The following is a 21,044-nucleotide window of genomic DNA, read 5'->3' as shown; positions in this document are numbered from 1 at the left end:
GAATTGTTATTGCTATATATTGTACATTCATGCCCATTCTATTTCTGAAGAGGTTTTGGTGTAACCCTTGGCAATCTCTCAGGTTTGGGGATGTTTGAGTTGCAATACTGTGGTAAAGAATGAGCTCCTTGAAGTGCTTCCATTTGGAGAAGGAGGAGCAGGGTTCCAGGTAGGTCAGATGTCTCCATAATCTGGGATTATCTTTGAGGACGCCTCACTCAAATTGACTCAAAACTATATATAAGCACAGAACATCTTGACGACTACACTCCTCTAAAAATAACCAACCCTAAATAAGGTTTATTTTAGCGTTGGCCCAGGCCACTTGGATTCCCCTTGGGAATATAACGAAATCCGAAGGATTGACATCAGCCACTGTACGTATATGATGTGCCTGAAATAGCCAGGGGTCGTGAGGTCAACAATGTCACGTCATCTTTCTGTGAAAAAAGGATATTGTGAATGAATAAACACGATGAGATAAAAAGCTGTACTGTAATACCCCAGCAGGCCTGAAGGTCTAGGGTAGCATGCTGCAGAAGCTGAAATGAAGCTGAAGCTCTTTTCAACGGAAAACTGTTCATGTTATGTAACATTTCACAGAGTAATTGCACGCAGACTCAGGCCGTTATCCCTAGCTCACCGTGCTGCAGGATTCTGTGTGCCACATCTTGCCCAAAACCACATCTGAACCCTCAGTGTGAATTCTTGTCAGGGGGAACACAGGGAGGGGGATGTTGCATTGAATTAGACTCTGCATGTATTTCACAAAACAGTACTATCGGGCACTTACATAACAAAATAAATAGAAAATGGAGGGGACCAACACTTTATGAACAATTAATCAATTATATATTCCTTGAGTAACATGCACTTAAGCCACAGCAGTGACATTGTGGCACGGTGGCATATCTGCATTGCATAGAGCAGAGTAAGGAGGGCCAACTGTGAAATGTACAAGTCTACTCTCAGCTGTACTTTAAAAGCCAGTCAAATTGACTGCATTTATCAATACTTACACTTGTATTACTGGTAATCCATCACTAGTCCTTGTAAAAAAAAAACACACACAAAGGATAGAGCTATGCTATGGTCCAGTTGAAACATGACAAAGAGAATGTTGAAATGTGACTCTTCTCACAGGCTCAACTTCAAGTTGAAGTGCACTGCATATTTAAAAGTACAAAATACACAGTGCACAACGAAGTTGGAATTAAAACAATGAAAACTTCCAGCTTGAGTAGCTTGCCACTACTGAGGAGAGGATTCTAAACCCTTCTGGGCTTGGTCTCCCATCTAGCTCCTCAGACAGGCCGAGTGAGATCTGTCATGTTTTCTTTTTCAGGCCCAGTAGTTTCACAGGAAGCCTACGCCCAGGTGGGGAGCCATGGGGAACATGACACAGCTAGTGCAGCTAAGGCGGAGGTCTAACCATCATGGCCAGAGCTAGAACAGGGTTGGTAGATCTATGAGATCAAATAAACACAACATCCTTTCGAGATGGCAAGTGCACCTCACTGATTTGCAATATGTCTACATTAGGCCACTGAAATTGATTTAAATGTATAAGAATTGCAAATAAAATCAATAATTTTGAATGGTAAATATACTTTTCATTGGCTGTGGTGGACAATAAATCATGTCAAGTGGTTCTAATCAATAGCTGCACATGATGCTAAGTCCCAAAATAGTTGGTCAATATCAAGGGCTCTGAAGGAATGTTTTAAGACCCAATGTTATCCATATCATGTATCTTAAAGGTACTTAGTGGGCCCCACCTAGTAGTCCCTTCCACAGGCCCTTAGCTACTATACTGTGGCTTGTTTCAGTCCCATCCACAGGCCCTTAGCTACTATACTGTGGCTTGTTTCAGTCCCTTCCACAGGCCACTGTGGCTTGTTTCAGTCCCATCCACAGGCCCTTAGCTACTGTACTGTGGCTTGTTTCAGTCCCATCCACAGGCCCTTAGCTACTGTACTGTGGCTCGTTTCAGTCCCTTCCACAGGCCCTTAGCTACTGTACTGTGGCTCGTTTCAGTCCCTTCCACAGGCCTTTAGCTACTGTACTGTGACTCGTTTCAGTCCCTTCCACAGGCCTTTAGCTACTGTACTGTGGCTCGTTTCAGTCCCTTCCACAGGCCTTTAGCTACTGTACTGTGGCTCGTTTCAGTCCCTTCCACAGGCCTTTAGCTACTGTACTGTGGCTCGTTTCAGTCCCTTCCACAGGCCCTTAGCTACTGTACTGTGGCTCGTTTCAGTCCCTTCCACAGGCCTTTAGCTACTGTACTGTGGCTCGTTTCAGTCCCTTCCACAGGCCTTTAGCTACTGTACTGTGGCTTGTTTCAGTCCCTTCCACAGGCCTTTAGCTACTGTACTGTGGCTCGTTTCAGTGAGTTGTTCTTTTTCTGTCCAGCCCCTGAATTCTTATTCACATGACTTCCACGGCTAAGTGGGACAATCTTCTTGAAAAACCATAGTCTCCTCTCTGTCGGTACAATTCAAATTAAGCTGTGGGATTCATTTTGCACATTTCAACCAGTTGAATCTTCAATTCTATATTTTGGTTGTGGGGGAGTGAGGGGGAAAGGTCCAGGGTAGTGTGTTTGGATATACTGATCATTTCAACCCTATTCACAAGAACCCCAAAAATGGCTGCAGGCAAAGTAAGGTTCTCACATACAGTATTTGTGATCTATGTACTCCCACTCTGGTAGGCTGTGTAGAATGGTGCAGTTTTAGTCAGAACTACTCTATCTGAGGAATAAATCCATCTCAACCACCACTACCACTACCACCCACAACAAGCCATGACTGAAATATGGCCTGAATTTACTCTTCTTTTTTTTTTAAAGCAACTTAGCCAATAAAACTAGATATTTATTTATGTTTTATCAAGTTGTTAGACTCAGCTCCTCTGTTGAGGTGAACTGATGTTGTTTCCCAAACTTTCAGATATAGGGATCCCAACATAGGCCAATCATTCACTTGATATGGACCCTATCCGGGACATACATTTGACTTTTAATATACAGCACCAGTCAAAAGTTTGGACACATTTACTCATTCCAGGGTTTTTCTTTATTTTTTACTATTGTCTACATTGTAGAATAATAGTGAAGGCATAAAAACTATGAAATAACACATATGGAATCATGTAATAACCCAAAAAGTCATAAACAAATCAAAATGTATTTTATATTTGAGATTCTTCAAAGTAGCCACCCTTTGCCTTGATGACAGCTTTGCACACTCTTGGCATTCTCTCAACCAGCTTCATTAGTCTAGGTCCAAGAGGCTTCTAAACAGCTTCTACCCCCAAGCCATAAGACTCTTGAACATCTAGTCAAATGGCTACCCAGACTATTTGCAGTCCCCCCCTCTTTACACAGCTGCTACTCTCTGTTGTCTTCTATGCATAGTCACTTTAACTCTACCTACATGTACATAGTACCTCAACTAACTGGTGCCCCTGCACATTGACTCTGTATAGGTACCCCCTGTCTATATAGTCTCGCTATTGTTATTTTACTGTTTCTCTTTAATTACTTGTTAGTTCTATCTCTTATTTTCTTAAACTGTGTGGTTGTTTAGGGGCTCGTAAGTAAGCATTTCACTGTAAGGTCTAGACCTATTGTATTCGGCGCATGTGACTGATGTGCTTGATGTTCTTTTTTGCTTTCCTGTGACATTGGGTGCTGTAGATGTCCTGGGAATTTTTTTGTACTAACATTCTAATTGATTGGTTTGAAGAAATACAATGAGTGTAGAGGGCTGTTGTAGACCATAGGTTAAATGTTTGTAGGGCATAATAGAGATAAAATAAATGTTTGTCTAATTCAATTACTCTGTGGCCAATAGTAGGTCTATAGGTCTAAGGTTAAGAAATGTACAGTTGGCACACCTGTTATAAGCCTACTATTTTTAGTAGCCTAGCGGTTAGCACGTTGGGCCAGTAACTGAAAGGTCACTGGTTTGAATATCTGAGCTGACAAGGTGAAAAATCTGACTTACCCTAATTTACTCCAGGGGTGCCACCCTAATTTACTCCAGGGGTGCCACCCTAATTTACTCCAGGGGTGCCATACTACTATGGGTGACCCTGTAAAACAACACATTTCACTACAACTATGCGGTGTGTGTGTGACAAATGATTAGAGTTGAATAGTTACCAGTTTGGTGGAAACGAGCTTTAAATGATCTATTGAATGTACAGGAGCGAGAGAGCTATGATGGGGGCTTGATCCATATCCTATTACAGAGCTGAGTACCTAATAACACAGGCCTCTGTGTATATGTCCAACGAAGCTCACTACACCACATTGCAGTAGGCCTAAATTACAATATTCCACCTCTTTAAAGAAGGGTTGTATTTTATTTTCATTTTATTTATCCATTATTTTACCAGGTAAGTTGACTGAGAACACGTTCTCATTTGCAGCAACGACCTGGGGAATAGTTACAGGGGAGAGGAGGGGGATGAATGAGCCAATTGTAAACTGGGGATTATTAGGTGACCGTGATGGTTTGAGGGCCAGATTGGGAATTTAGCCAGGACACCGGCTGTCCTCACACTCAAAGCTTCACATGCTTACAAGGCCCTGAGAGAACACCACAATGAGCCCACTGCTGTCACCAGTGTTTCATTTCTTTTATTTCACCTTTATTTAACCAGGTAGGCCAGTTGAGAACAAATTCTCATTTACAACTGCGACCTGGCCAAGATAAAGCAAAGCAGTGCGACACAAACAACAACACATGGAATGAACAAACATATAGTACATAACAGAATAGTGTAGCCTAACTGGGAGAGAGAGAACTGTATGGGGGGGGGCTCAATCTATGGATCTGCACTACATACCAAGGCTAATGGATGTGGGTAGTACAACGATTTTGTTCGCCATGTCGGAGTAATCTGTCAATTAACATGATTGACATATATATTTTCAAGGAGAAAAGGGCTGAGAAAAAAATGATAGGGAAAAAACCGTGAAACAAAAAAGTTCCCAATTCAGCAGTGGTCAGTCCCTCCTTCTCATTCGCAGAGTCGGTATTCAAGTATTTGCCAAAGGTTTGACGTCATGTACATAGGTGTCCACAAATGGACTGTGAACCATCTTGAGCTTCACATCCAGTTAGTTCTCTGCCTTCTCGAACTAGCGTCGTTCGACGAAACCCCTAATTGTTATTTTCTGCGCGGATATCAATTTCTCGGTCTGAACTACAGGTTGGGTCAAGCATTGACGTTTGGTGTTTGTTTAACATATTTTCAAACGCGGGTCTTCTTTTGGAATAACAGCAATTGTACGCTATACTATCGTCCTCCAGACCAATGGAGAAAATGGCCAGACCTGTTCCTTTAAACTCATCTTTCCAAACTCCAACTAATGGCGTACTGAAATCCCTGTTGGAGAATCCAATGAAGCTGCCATTTCACCATGAAGGTAAACAAAACGCAGACATCAAATCATTTGTTACGTGGTAGTTTACATTCAGTTTTGAGACGATTGTTTTGTCGTTCTCGCTTTCAAGCATGATCTGTCAGTGTTGCAGCGCGTGAGCAAGCAAGATACAATGCAGAAAAAAACAACGTCTCGGATGGCTACAATATTTCAGTAGCCCGGTGTTTCTCACCTTTGTTTACTAAGAATTGGCGTTGATTCAAGTGTAAATTAAAGGGACAATCACTGTTGCTACATCCATTGTTGGACTTAAACATTCATTGATTCTTGAAGAGTAGAATTTATAAATGCCTCATGAGCTTAGTTCAACTGTCATACCAGAACCCCAAATATAAGATTGTTTTAATCCAATGTTTGTAAACAAACACTATATAGCCCTAACATGGTTAAAACTATAATTTTGATATCATGGATGGTAATCAATCCTTGTATCCATAACTCAAACTCTTAATGTCTATGCATTTCGGTGGTTACATTTCTCTAGCCCCATCCCTCAGCTTTTTACCGAACCAGTGTCGGGGATTCGCTTTGTTATTGTTTATACTGCTGATTTCCGCATTAAGTGTAATGTATTAGTACTACTACATCTAGCCAGATCGGGAAGGAGTACAGTATGATCCATGATGGTTGCAATTTGTCATTAAATGTCAAAAATACATTCCTGGTATGACAGCTTTGGACTGATAAGGATACAGTGTAGCAACTATCCCTTTAATTCATGTGATTTACGACAGAACACGTCCCACTGTAAGTTTTGGCATACAGTACTTATTATTATTTGGAGTGCTATTTTTCGTACACCGTTTAAGCTATAAACATCATTCAAACGTGCAGAGTGGTCAGGACCAGTGTGCTTGAATACAACTTTTGGATGCACTTTATAAACTATAAAGCTTTTTGCCCTTCGTTTTGTCCTCCATCCACTCTAAAGGGATTTCAACATTCTAAAGGTCCCATTGTGACATCATTACATCCAACATTCTATGCACTGTGAACAATAACTTGTGACAACAATCAGCTACATAGACACTTTGCCAACAAGTTAGACAAAAAGTTAGGGCGTATGGCATCTTCCTCTACTTCTGCTATTGAAATCTGAAATTATAACAAAAATATATTGTTGCGATAAAACGGTACAGCTCTTTTAGTAACCGCATCAACTGCATTTTCTGAAAAAACATATTTTTTGGCCGAACTCCCCAGCACTTTAGACAAAAATAACTTCGAGGGTATGAGATCTTGGTCTACTTCTCTGCTATTCAGATGCGTGTTTCACGATACACCGAAACTTCAGTACTTTTTCTATACTAGAACCTGAAAAACGGTTGGGTACCAGCAGTTTTGTTATATTTGGTACTTCTGTCATGTCTCATGTCGTCTACGGATTGAGGTAGGACCAAGTCTGTCTATCAGCGTAGCCGATGTCCCCTTATAGCGCGAGAGCACCGTGCCTGCTCCACTTACTCATTGCTAGCCCAAGCCTGTCAGGAGGAACCACTGCGAGTCTGAGCTGCATCACCACTTATGCTGCACATAAGTTAACACACTTGAATAATGAAAAACAGCATGTGGAAATGTTGAAACTGTTAATACATTTTTTCAAAGTGTGTGCATGTGTGAATGACGTCATGGGTCTTAAAGAGAACGTGCATACTTTAAAATAAGTCCCAAATGGAAACAGATTGGTTTTCATCTGTATTCCAATGAAATCAGCCGAGACAAGGTCAATAACTCAATGCATGGACACACTCCTATTGAATATGCATTCACTTGTATTGTAAATAGACATAGGCTACATCTTGATTTACCCAGTTTATCAATAGACTAGAGATTTACCATTCAAATAAACGATGACCATAATGTTATGAAGTGACATTTATTTTTTAATTAATTAATGCATACATTAAAACATTTGTACAAATGTAATGATAATGGACTCAAAAGATCCATCTGGATCAATTACCATTCTGTGACTGGCTAATACCCTTTTAATTTTTTCAATTGGTATCATTTTTGGTATCATGATACTAAACCTGGTATCGAAGTCAAAACTCTGGTGTCGTGACAACACATTCAAATCTGTAATCAGAACAGAATGATCTTCTTCTGATCAAAAGTGACAGCTGTTTTAGTAATGGTTATCCACTGCATTCGATGAGCTAACTTCCCACTTTTTTTATTTTTTTATTTTACCTTTATTTAACTAGGCAAGTCAGTTAAGAACAAATTCTTATTTTCAATGACGGACTAGGAACAGTGGGTTAACTGCCTGTTCAGGGGCAGAACGACAAGGGTTTGAACTTGCAACCTTCCGGTTACTAGTCCAACGCTCGAACCACTAGGCTAGCCTGAATCAACTGTCATATAAGTTTCAGAAATATACCATTTATAGCACTGGGTGAGCACATTTCTACCATGAGACAATGAGTAAACATTTAGACTTTTGACACATCAGCTATTTGGACCACTTTCCCAACAACTTAGGCAAAAACTTAGAGGATATGGCATCTTGGTCTACTTCTCTGCTGTTTAAATCAGAACAGAAATATCTTCTACCAATCAAACAACCGCTGTTTTATCAACTACATTCTATCTAACATTTTAAAAGAACTGACATTTTGAGAACTTTCCCAACACTACTACAAAAATACATTTAAAGGGTAAAAACAAGTCCAACAGTAGTACATTGTGGGAAGTTTGTAATCTACTGTAAATACACTATAGGTAGTATTCCAAAGACTAGCCAGTCTAGAAACCATTTAGTACTTATTTGTCAACAACTTGATAGGGAATATATAGATAAAGATTTGAAAAACTCTTTAAAACTTCTGGAAATAGGTTGAAGAGAAATTAAAATATATTGCCTGAGACTGGAGGTTGTCCCCTAGAGGTTTTTTTTTTTTTGCTATTGGAGTTGATGGGGTGTTTACTGTAGTTTGGTTATTTATCTATTTGCATCAAGTATATAAACATTCAAATACGGCTCAAGTAGACATTTATTTATAAAAAATTTAAAAAACGTAGCCTTTTATTGGCTTAGCCGTTTTGACATTGTAAAGGCATTGTTTGGCTGTTTTGGTCTAACAGTGATATGACTCTCTCCAAATATTTGCAGGTTTTGGAAAAGAGAAGAATGCGAAAGAGAAAAAGTTGGATGAGGAAGGCGGTGCCAATACTCCACAGTCGGCCTTCCTAGGGCCAACCCTGTGGGACAAGACCTTGCCATATGATGGGGACAACTTTCAGCTAGAGTACATGGACCTGGAAGAGTTTCTGTCAGAGAATGGCATCCCCGCAAACTCAGCTCAGAATAACCAAAACCAGCCACAGCAGTCCCGGCAGCCCACTATCCAGCAGGTTTCCCCAGCACTCCCCATACCCTCTGTGGTCGACCTCAGCAGCCACGCCACTACCTCCGTTCATACAGCCATGGTCTCCCAGAACTGTCTCCAGAGCCCCCCAGCCAGAGCAGGTAAAAGACCATATCACTCACAACACACAGCACAGGAACACTCTCAAACAAGGGCTAACATCTGCAAGGTCAACCAAACGCACACGTGCACACACACAACCCTCCTACAGCTCTCAAATTAGGGCAAATCTCTATGGTCAAAGCCTTAGTTGTTGCGCTTTGTAATAATATGCCCCTGGTGCTGTTTATCCACCTGGTGTACTCAGCATGCAAACCATGACCAGGTTGTCTTCTCAACACTGAACTTTCTCCTTTACTGTATACCCCATTCCACTCTGACCAAAAGCACAGATAGAGGTTTCTCAGTATTTAGGCTAATTCAGGGGCTTTGAGTATGCTAGGACATTTCTTCTACAATTCTGGCACGGGACTTTGGAGCTTGAGTGGCATTGTGCCAAGTACTAGAAAGTTAAACTGGAGGGACAGTAGTTGTACAACTTGGGTGGGTTGTAGTTTTGATCCCTCAACTGTGTAGTTTTTGTCAACAAACATTCACAGTTTTACTACATACCTGATGAAATTCCAATATTGATTTAGATTTGGCTCATTTTGTTGTTTGGCACGCAATGCTCTATTTTGCTTTGTTTGCCTAAGGTGAATCCTGACGTATCTGTTGCTGCCTACTGAAGAGACAACCAGAAACAAGTAAAACGTTCCTCCTTAATGAAACACACATTCCTGGTACCCAGTTATTTAGAGGTGTGAGGATAAACATACCTTTATTTACAGGCATCACCAAGGCAAACATCTTCCCCAAGGCTAGTTGTCATGGTTTCAGCCTCTTGAAAGTGGGGGAGTGAATAAAGATGGTCAGTGTAATTGGTGTGTTTGTTGGAGCAGGCAGATGTGATCTGGTTTGTGCTAGCCAATTCTTTGTTGCTAAAAAATTGACATCCTATCTGAATCTTCTAGTCGAGGGGAAAACAGTGATTCTATTGCCTGTAATTGTTTTAGTTTGAAACTAGTTAATTAATGATGAGGATGGTAGTTGTCTTTATGACCCTATTTTATTTAACACCTTATTTACATATACTTGATTATCACATCAGTTATAAGTATGTTATATGTTTAACAGGAATATTTCTGTGTGCCCATTGGTTTGTGTTATATAGTAACTTTGGTATGTATTTTGGTTGGTGTTTGTGATATCTTCTCATTAACATTGTTGGTAGAGCACAGTGTGTCAAAAACAATCCTTATAATCACTTCCACACTGTATGGAAACCTGCCTTTTTATAATGTTCCAGTGTATAACAGAAGCTCATGTTTACCATGTCTCTGCTCGGTGGGACCTATATTATTTGTCCCATACTTCTTGGGGTTTTATGGATATGAGTTGACATCATTATCAGTAAACATCCTCAGATTAAATAGAAGTTGAACTCTCACACAAAACACATTCTGCTGCCTTTTTATTCCAATAGACCTACAGTGCCTTGCGAAAGTATTCGGCCCCCTTGAACTTTGCGACCTTTTGCCACATTTCAGGCTTCAAACATAAATATATAAAACTGTATTTTTTTGTGAAGAATCAACAACAAGTGGGACACAATCATGAAGTGGAACGACATTTATAGGATATTTCAAACTTTTTTAACAAATCAAAAACGGAAAAATTGGGCGTGCAAAATTATTCAGCCCCCTTAAGTTAATACTTTGTAGCGCCACCTTTTGCTGCGATTACAGCTGTAAGTCGCTTGGGGTATGTCTCTATCAGTTTTGCACATCGAGAGACTGACATTTTTTCCCATTCCTCCTTGCAAAACAGCTCGAGCTCAGTGAGGTTGGATGGAGAGCATTTGTGAACAGCAGTTTTCAGTTCTTTCCACAGATTCTCGATTGGATTCAGGTCTGGACTTTGACTTGGCCATTCTAACACCTGGATATGTTTATTTTTGAACCATTCCATTGTAGATTTTGCTTTATGTTTTGGATCATTGTCTTGTTGGAAGACAAATCTCCGTCCCAGTCTCAGGTCTTTTGCAGACTCCATCAGGTTTTCTTCCAGAATGGTCCTGTATTTGGCTCCATCCATCTTCCCATCAATTTTAACCATCTTCCCTGTCCCTGCTGAAGAAAAGCAGGCCCAAACCATGATGCTGCCACCACCATGTTTGACAGTGGGGATGGTGTGTTCAGGGTGATGAGCTGTGTTGCTTTTAGCCAAACATAACGTTTTGCATTGTTGCCAAAAAGTTCAATTTTGGTTTCATCTGACCAGAGCACCTTCTTCCACATGTTTGGTGTGTCTCGCAGGTGGCTTGTGGCAAACTTTAAATGACACTCTTTATGGATATCTTTAAGAAATGGCTTTCTTCTTGCCACTCTTCCATAAAGGCCAGATTTGTGCAATATACGACTGATTGTTGTCCTATGGACAGAGTCTCCCACCTCAGCTGTAGATCTCTGCAGTTCATCCAGAGTGATCATGGGCCTCTTGGCTGCATCTCTGATCAATCTTCTCCTTGTATGAGCTGAAAGTTTAGAGGGACGGCCAGGTCTTGGTAGATTTGCAGTGGTCTGATACTCCTTCCATTTCAATATTATCGCTTGCACAGTGCTCCTTGGGAAGTTTAAAGCTTGGGAAATCTTTTTGTATCCAAATCCGGCTTTAAACTTCTTCACAGCAGTATCTCGGACCTGCCTGGTGTGTTCCTTGTTCTTCATGATGCTCTCTGCGCTTTTAACGGACCTCTGAGACTATCACAGTGCATGTTGCTCACTATGTCTGCTGCAGGGGGACACGAGACCTATGATAAAAATTAGTTTTGATCCGTCATGGAAACAAATGTGCTGAAAACATGTTGGCTCACCATTTAATAGAAGATTGAGGCCAAAGCTATAGAAGGAGAAATACCAACGTTTTGGCACAGGTACAGCCGACTAGTGCCAGCTAACGTCAACTACCTAGCAGAAAATATACAAATGGTTTGTTGTTGAGAATTGATACTTGGAGTCATAAAATGTATATATTGTCATAAATAGTATTAATATTACGATACTCTACTGTATCAATTCCCCCCCCCCCCCCCCCCACTATTACTCTGATCCACCCAGCATGCTTTTACTGTGATTCGCAATCACATTTGAATGAATTGCAAATGCCCTAAATTCCCATCCATTCCAAAAATAGCCTCACAATTGCCATGGACAAAAAACAAAACATTCACAACTTCTTCTGATGTATGACATTCTGTTTGACATATTTTAAGATGATTTAGCTTGTCCCTTGAAAGTAGTCGCAGACAGAAGTGTAATAGTTTGTTTCTAATGATGACATTACTCATGCCAAACACAGCCATATGTATGTCCTTCGTCAGTGTATGTACAGTGACCACAATGTTCCTCTCAGTATTTATTTCCTCACTGTCATGGCATGAGCATCTCCTCCTTCCTTTTAATTGTCCCTCACCAGACCGATCCCAGTCAGAGCCATAGCAGAGGCACATGCTGAACCCTGATGAGATCACATGGTCAAGGCTATACTGCTATCATTTACACCTCCAGCCTAGCCCGCCCCACCAACCTCCCAATTCCATATTGCATGCAAGCACAATGCAGCCTGAGATAGCTTTGTTATCACAGCAGATATCCAGTGGAGTTAGCGATGGGCGGGTCCCACTGCTGGTTCAATAAGGGGCCCACATTGTATTATTGGCAGGGGCCAAAAGGGAAGTGGAACGTAGACGAGGTCAAAGGTCAGGTCTAAACTTGTGTGCCATGGAAGTGACTGTCTGATAAGGTGTGTGGTACCTATGGAAATCCTCTCCCTATAGTAAACAGATAAAGGGGAGGTATGGTTAGTTCTGTTGACTCCATGTTGTTTAGCATCACATTCATATACAGTAAACACTTAACACAATAATATGAATCCCCTACTAGCTCACACTTCATTTTGAAGATTGGTTGGAAAGGGCACAGACTCGATGTTGTCATTCCTTAGGGGTCAAGCTTAACATGTTAATGAAAATCAAACCAGTTTTAAGAGGGTTTGAGTTTCTCTCCTGACTGTCCAGCAGTCAGAGGAAGAACATGCAGGTGAGAGTCAGGTCAGAGCCATCTTAGCCCTCCATCCCATCTGCACTGGTACTACTACCCACCCACACAATGCAAATCTGAGCATTTACCTACAGGAGAAGGAACAAGACACAGAGCTCTTACCTTCTAGCTATGTTTGGTGGACGTTTGACACATGTTGTCAGACGGGTGTGTGTTGTCTCTTCCTATTGGAGGTTCATAGAGGAGAGGTCACAGCCAAATTCTATAGGGCACTATCAGCCAGGCTTTTCACCAGGCCACTCTTAGCCAGTAAAGCATGTCACTGTATTTTTACTCCAGTAATCTGGTCAGAATTAATGGTTAAAGTGATAAGATGTTTGGGCCACAGTGCTTGTTATTTATACAGGTGATAACCTTTGACAGATTGTTTTGGACAGCGTCTGATTTAGCCCTTGTAAGTAGCTTGGCACTAAGCTGACAGTGTTAAGTCAGTGGCCTGTCTTTGTTGGGGACGAACATGCAGCCAACGTGTTTGTTGACAATTCACTAAAATGAGGCATTGATTTTGGACCCCCGCTGAAGTATCACTTTGGATGGTCAGCCATTTTAGCTTAATGTGTCGGTGACTACTGATGCAGTGATTCACTGGTAACGCTTGCGTGTATACATTTTAGTAATTTAGCAGAAGCTCGTATCCAGAGCGACTTATAGTAGTGAGGGCATACATATTCATCCATATTTGTTTTCTCTTCTGAAAGGGTTGGAGTAGCTGTCTTACTTCCTTCTGCATAACGCACAAGCAGGTCAGACCTGTATGTTGGCCTCTGCTTAAATCTCAGCCAGGACTGGCTGGAGCTAGAAATGCTGCTGTGACCAAAGGTCAGAAGGCTTAAGGCCATAGCCAGCTTAAAGCACAGAGAAGCTGGGTCATGACGTTTAAAAAATTTTTTTAATTTTTTTAATTTAACCTTTATTTAACCAGGTAGGCTAGTTGAGAACAAGTTCTCATTTGCAACTGCGACCTGGCCAAGATAAAGCATAGCAGTGTGAACAGACAACACAGAGTTACACATGGAGTAAACAATTAACAAGTCAATAACACAGTAGGAAAAAAAATGGGCAGTCTATATACAATGTGTGCAAAAGGCATGAGGAGGTAGGCGAATAATACAATTTTGCAGATTAACACTGGAGTGATAAATGACGTAGGAAGTGACCTAAAATGTCGGCCTTTGAATTCTGTTTGAGTGAAGTGTTTTCACCGTCAGCAGGAAGAATTTGTATTTCTTTCATTCCTCATTACGTTTTGAAACCAACTACAAAAGACTACAGTCCTTCGATTGTGAATCGTTGTAATTGTCAAGCTGTTTAAGTCAAGTAAATACACTGACATTGGGCTCTATTAGCTTACTGTCATAAGATGCTCACCGCCAGCCACCAATCAAATTACAGATGATTTGATGAAGCCATCCAATTAAGTTCTTCAGTTCTGCTTGCTAATCCACTGAATGATGAAGGGTAGAATGTGAAACCGTGTCAACTGCTGACCTGCTGCTCTGTGCAATAGAAATCTATTAGGTGTTACGTAACATACACAGAGAGATTGCAGAGGCACATGCTGAGGAGGTTGCCTTCAGTCAATTTACAGACAAAATGTTGTCTGCCTGAGCTCAGCTGACTAGAGGCACTGATAACAGGGCACCAGAAAAGCTTAAATAACATCTTCTGTGTTTGTGAGAGTGTCTGTCTGTCTGTGTGTCGGTAAATCTGTGTGTTTGTGTTCTCTGTGCTCCACCTGTTGGTTAAAAGGTGCAACCACAGTTGTTTTGCTTCCCTGTGGGCAAGGCCAGTTGTAGAATTATTTAGCTGAAATAGTCATTGACTTGATGAGCATGTATAGAATAAGATGGACATAAGAATATAGTCCGTCTTCACTTGCAAGGCTGGTATTGATTCTAGAGCAGGGGTTGTCAAACAAATCTTTCCCCGGGGGCCGCATACGGTCGTCAACAAGGCCCCGGGGCCACATACGGTCGTCAACGAGGTCCCGAGGGCCGCACAAAAAATTGTTTACATTTCCTTGCTGTCAAAATTTGCAATAAATAGTCTTGTAGTTTTCTGAATTTCCGATGCTCCCTGACTGTCTAGCTTTCATTTTGGTGATTATTAGCGAGCTGGACACAGTCAAGAAACTATATGAATGTAGGTCCATTATCATTTCTACACATTTTAAATTTGGTTTTAGACATTTTAAAGTGTATGCATGCATACACTACCAGTCAAGTTTGGACACACCTACTCCTTCCAGGGTTTGTCTTTATTTTTACTATTGTTCTACATTGTAGAACAATAGTGAAGACATCAACTATGAAATAACAAATGGAATCATGTAGTAACCAAAAAGTGTTAAACAAATCTAAATATATTTGAGATTCTTCGAAGTAGCCACCCTCTGCCTTGATAAAAGCTTTGCACACGCTTGGCATTCTCTCAACCAGCTTCAACTGGAATGCTTTTCCAACAGTCTTGAAGAAGTTCTCACATATCTTGAACACTTGTTGGCTGCTTTTCCTTCACTCTGTAGTCCAACTCATCCCAAACCATCTCAATTTGGGTTGAATTCAGATGATTTGTGGAGGCCAGTTCATCTGACGCAGCACTCCATCACTCTCCTTCTTGGTCAAATAGCCCTTACACAGGTATGTGTAACATACACACAGTATGTTTAACACCCCTGTTCTAGAGGATCAGCTTTGTAAAGCACAACCATGTTAAAGAAGAGAATGGCAGAATACTATGATGTAAATAGACACACGTGTGTTAGTTTCCCCTAAGTGCCCTCCTAGGGACTTTTCAAAGGGGGCTTTCTAGAGAACTCAAAAGTATGGGGTACTAATGACTGCCACATTTGTCATAGCTTTTTATATTACATTTAATGGCAGATTCTAGAACCTTCATTTTAAGGAAACTAGTTGAGGTCTAATAAGGCCTAATTTCTAACCATTACTTTCTCAAGGACCATTGCACCTCAAAGCCTGCTCTTTCAGAGAGTACAGTCTCTTCTAAACAGTGCCCAGATGTAATTCAGCAGACCCTCTAACCTGTTTTCCTTTGCCTTTCTCCTGCAGTGCTACCCTCAGCTGCCAGGAACACCCCCAGCCCCATCGATCCAGAGTCTATTCAAGTTCCAGTGGGCTACGAGCCCGACCCTGCAGACCTGGCTCTGTCCAGCGTACCCGGACAGGAGATGTTTGACCCCCGAAAACGCAAGTTCGCCCCAGAGGAGCTCAAACCACAGCCCATGATCAAAAAGGCACGCAAGATCTTCATCCCCGAAGATCTCAAGGTAACCTACCTGGAGCCTACTTATGTGGAAGGTTGAAAGGGTTTGCCACTTGTTTGGCCAAAAACTTTAAGCACCATGTTTTCTTATGTTATGTAAGCAGCAAGTGGACTTATTCCACCTAAATAACCAGAAGTATTTTAAACCACAATATAAGGAGGAGCGTTGGCGCAAACTCAAACCGGCAGCTTTTTCAGTATTGATAGGGAGGAGGTGAACTTGGCCAGGATTTAGATTGACAGGTTTAGCCGTTCACCCTTAACCCGGGTCATACGATGTTGGAAGAGGTGTATCACATGTACTATTTTGTTTGTTGAGGTAAGATGGCTTCCTGCAGGGTGCAAAGGAGGTTAAATGTGTCAGGCAGTTTTAAACAACATTATGGAAATGTAATAAGTGAAAATGAGATGCGTGATGACATAAATAATAGGTCACATTTGGAATACGGTTTATTACTCAGATGAATCACTTATAATTTTACAATACCACAGGTAGTGTGAAAAAAAAATATGAATCACAACAGTGTGTTTCACCTCACTTTCCAGGATGACAAGTACTGGGCCAGACGCAGAAAGAACAACGTAGCAGCCAAAAGATCACGAGATGCCAGGCGACTGAAGGAGAACCAAATTGCCATCCGGGCTGGCTTCCTAGAGAAGGAGAACGGTGCACTTCGCTCAGAGGTGGCCGACTTGAGGAAGGAACTGGGTCGCACCAAGAACATTGTGGCCAAATACGAGGCTCAGCATGGGCCCCTGTGAACCTCCCCAAACCAACGTCCACACCACACCCTTCCCTCTCACCCCCTCACCCAAGAGTTTAAAGGACAATGTGCCTCCCTTTTGGTGGCACTGGCCCCCACACACACCAGCCCCTCACCCCTGTACATGATAATCCTATAGGATTCTATCATTTTGAATTCTGTCACTGGCATCCGTTTGTTTGTTCCTTTTGTTTTCTCACTCATCCTTCATGTACAAACATGTATGTATGTATGTATGTATGTATGTATGTATGTATGTATGTACAGTATGCACACACACTTTCCTCTTTCAAGTACTACAAGGCACTTTGAGTGTTAATGAGCCAACAACCTACTCTCCGGATCCCTACCCTGTCCCCTCTTTCCACTGTTCATTTTGTAAATGATGCCATGGTGTTTGTTTTCCCCCTTTCTCACCTGTTTTATACATGTGATCAGGACTGAGAGCTGTTGTAATGTATCTCCCTCCCCATCCTTATGTTCTTCCAGTGCTGTTTTCAGAGGGATTCTCCTCCTACCTAAGACCCTGTTCCTGTCTGTTGTTATGTCCTGTAGCTTCCTTTCTCAAACGGTTTGTACCGTACATTCGTATTGCAATTTGTTTTGTTATTGTACTTCCGTGAATATTATACATTTTCGTGTCCATTTTTGTTCTATTGCGGCGCTGTAACATCAGTTCATCACATCAGGACTATAAGCTACTCTTGTGATTTTAATATTTTCTTTGTTAGCACTTAACCTCTCTCTCAAACCTCAGTATAACTGTACAGTTGAAAAGAAAAACCAGCGATTCTTTTTATCACACATTGAGCAATAATCTTTTCCAAATCTATATTAATTCATGCTACCAAGTTTTTCCTCCCACACCGATTCCCCCAATCAGAGCACCTCTTGGTCTCCAGTAGAACCCACAACCCTCTTGTCTCGCGTTGCACGGCACGGTCATTTTCTGTTGGGAGTTGCGCTAGCTAGCATGGTGATGGTGGACAGATTTCCCACCCTGTGCTCAGTGGTCTCTCTGCTGCAGCCTGTTCCACAACCACAACTCCGCTAACCCTCTCTGCACCAATCATCTAACACGTGTCACAATCTGCCCTGGTGCAATGTTCCTCAGTCTAATCTGCCTGATATTTATGTATCTTTTCTGTTAAAGGACAGATTCATTTTTTTAAAATATTGAATTGTTATTATTATGACTTCTATTTGTGTCGTTGATATTGTTATTCTTATTATTATCATCTCATCGTTTTTATTTGAATATTTCAGCATGATTTCTCAGAACACAAACCTCAAGCTAATCGCAAAGTGGTTGAATTATTTCCTTTTTATTTAGCATGATTAACAAGAGTGGTTCTTTTAATAATCAATAGAGATATCTGTATTTTTGTAGATATGTGTTTGCCTTCTTCTGTAAGATGGCTGTATGAATGTAAAAGATGTTGGGGGAAAAAAGTTGAATGGTGTTGTCCAGTACTGTGGTTATCCCAAACAATTAGTTTACTACAAACCAAAAGATTCAGTACAGAGATGATACATTGGTTATAAGAGATGTTTATATAAAGCTATTCTATATGGGGGTTTTTGTACAGTATTTTTCCTATACATTACTGGCTATGTATTTTAAAGGCACAGAATCCAGAATATTATTATTATATTAAAGAATACAAATACATTACTCAAAGAACCAATATAGTAGTGTTTTGATATCTTAACCATAACAATGTGGTAGTTTTACAGAGATTCCTCCAAATCCAGCAGCAGTAACGGATACTATTGGGCATTATTCAAAGACACTCCTGTATCCTGGTTATATACTATAGATTTAGCCATCAGTAACCTTTAGTTCCTTGTGTCATGGAATCGTAGTGCTTTAAGCTCGAGTCTCCCCAACGTTCACATGAAATAAAGTTGTGAGTATGGAGGACGGAATGTATGAAATGATCTTTAATCGGTTTTTGTAGAGACCCACTATTGCCAAGGAGATGCCAACACTTGTTTGCTATTGATTGTCCCCGATGTCACCACTAGGTGTCTCAATTAGACTCCTGTTATGGGTCCCTTCAGTCAGAGATGACCAAAATAAGTCACCGGAGTCCTTTGATAGTAAAACTGAAAAGGTTTACCTTTAGTCATATTCTGATATAAACTAATATGACTAATATTTGGAGCCACCTCTATGCTCACTAGTTAGAACGATGTTACAATGAAGGGGAGGGCAATTTCAGGTTACTGTAGCTGCTGTTTGTCTGCTTGTTCGACCTTTGCAGTTCTAGTAAGCCCACTGCCTGAGTGATATTACTCTCAATGACACTGCATAGCTTACTGAAATCTCTCTAATTCTGCTATAATACTTTCACAGTTGACCAAATACAGTGTAGTGTTCCTTACCTGTTGCAGATCATGGTCCAGCCAAGGTGAGAGTAGATATGATGTTTTGGCTGTAGAGAAATGGCTGGAGGTGGTTTTCCTTATTCGCATTTCTATAGCCCATCCGTACAGATATGGGTTTTGTTAGCTGTGTGTGTCCATGTATTTTAACATGCTATTCTGTACTATGGATGTACCATATGAAAGAATAGGATAAAGCCATTACCAGTCCACACATTGCCCACATACCTCCCTGTAGAGTGACTTCACTACCTCACCCATGAATGGAAAAAAGTAACCATAATTCTGAGTCTATTCCAGTGCCTTGAATACACTGACTGTTCCTCAGTCTCTCAGCGACTTATTGTCATTATCACCACTTGAATAGGTTCAGATCTAATGCAGCAAATGTTCTATATATTTACCATTTTCTTTCTACTTATTTAAAACACAATTAACTAATTATCATTGTATTAATGGCAACACCAATGGACTGTTTCACAGAGGGTACATAGATACACAATGAAAGGAGTATTCTGTCTTGTCTGTCATGGAATGAATGCATAACATATGATATTCAGGCCTTGGCCTCCCGATCTGTAATTCATAGTGTCTAATAAAGTATTTTCTGTTTCTTTTGATGAGTGTCACACTTGTTATTTCTGCTAGTGTCAAACATTTTCAAACAGTTTACTATATAAACTGAGTCTATATAGTACTTAAGCAATAAGGCCTGAGGCGGTGTTGTGTCGTGCTTAAGAACAGACCTTAGCTGTAGTATATTGGCCATGTACCACAAGCCCCAGAGGTGCCTTATTGCTATTATAAACTGGTTACCAACATAATTAGACCAGTAAATAGTCATTTTTAGTCATACCCATGGTATACCATGGCATTCAGCCAATCAGCATTCAGGGATCGAACACCTGCTCTTTCCATGACATAGACTGACCAGGTGAATGCTATGAGCTCTTATGTCACTTTTTTAAATCCACTTCAATCAGTGTAGATGAAGGGGAGGCGACAGGTTAGAGAAGGATTTTTAAGCCTCGAGACAATAGACATGGATTGTGTATTTGTGCTGTTCAGAGGGTGAATGGGCAAGACAAAGGATTTAAGGTCCTTTGAAGGGGTAGTGGTATTCGGAGGCGGGCGCAACGGTTTTTGGATTTTTCACGCTCAACAGTTTGCTGTGTGTTTCAAGAATGGTCCACCACCCAAAGGACATCCAACCAACTTGACAACTGTGGGAAGCTTTGGTGTCAACATGGGCCAACATCCCTGTGGAATGCATTCGACACCTTGTAGAGTCCATGCCCCAGCAAATTGAGGGTGTTCTGAGGTCAAAAGGGTGCAACTCAATATTAGGAAGTTGTTCCTAATGTTTAGCATACATTTAGGAAAGTAATGTCACATAACCAGTATTTCTAAGGAGTAAAAAACCTTTACAGGTGGCTGGGTTAAGGTCAGTTGTGGTATGTTCAGGACATGGTACTAAATGAATGAAACCGCTGGTATCAACATTTCAGTGGCTTGTGTGTATTTTCCTCATCCACCTGCCAGTCTGATTGATCAAAAAGCTCCCAGGCCCAGCAGTTGTCTCAAGCATCAAAGTCAGTGATTGGAAGGTCTCTTGCTGAGA

General features: G+C 41.0%; 1 protein-coding gene across 1 annotated transcript; it reads left to right on the top strand.

Annotated features, from left to right (window-relative positions):
• Positions 1-5,070: 5,070 nt before the first annotated feature.
• Positions 5,071-20,043, top strand: LOC115104314 (hepatic leukemia factor-like). The gene is made up of 4 exons (XM_029625714.2): positions 5,071-5,440; positions 8,574-8,930; positions 16,058-16,275; positions 16,818-20,043. Exons 1-4 carry the CDS (start codon positions 5,329-5,331, stop codon positions 17,031-17,033), a joined length of 903 nt encoding a protein of 300 aa, XP_029481574.1. The 5' UTR covers positions 5,071-5,328; the 3' UTR covers positions 17,034-20,043.
• Positions 20,044-21,044: the final 1,001 nt, after the last annotated feature.

The sequence above is a fragment of the Oncorhynchus nerka genome, linkage group LG21, assembly GCF_034236695.1.
Source record: "Oncorhynchus nerka isolate Pitt River linkage group LG21, Oner_Uvic_2.0, whole genome shotgun sequence".
NCBI classification, from domain to species: Eukaryota; Metazoa; Chordata; class Actinopteri; order Salmoniformes; family Salmonidae; genus Oncorhynchus; species Oncorhynchus nerka.
Note: the sequence above shows the minus strand (reverse complement) of the source record. Positions and strands in the feature narration are given on the sequence as shown.

Excerpts from the sequence above, each read along its gene's own strand:
- LOC115104314 (XM_029625714.2), top strand. The coding sequence starts at position 5,329 with ATGGAGAAAATGGCCAGACCTGTTCCTTTAAACTCATCTTTCCAAACT. Across the intron at positions 5,441-8,573 it reads GCTGCCATTTCACCATGAAG|GTTTTGGAAAAGAGAAGAAT; the intron begins GTAAACAAAACG and ends AAATATTTGCAG. Across the intron at positions 16,276-16,817 it reads TCATCCCCGAAGATCTCAAG|GATGACAAGTACTGGGCCAG; the intron begins GTAACCTACCTG and ends CTCACTTTCCAG.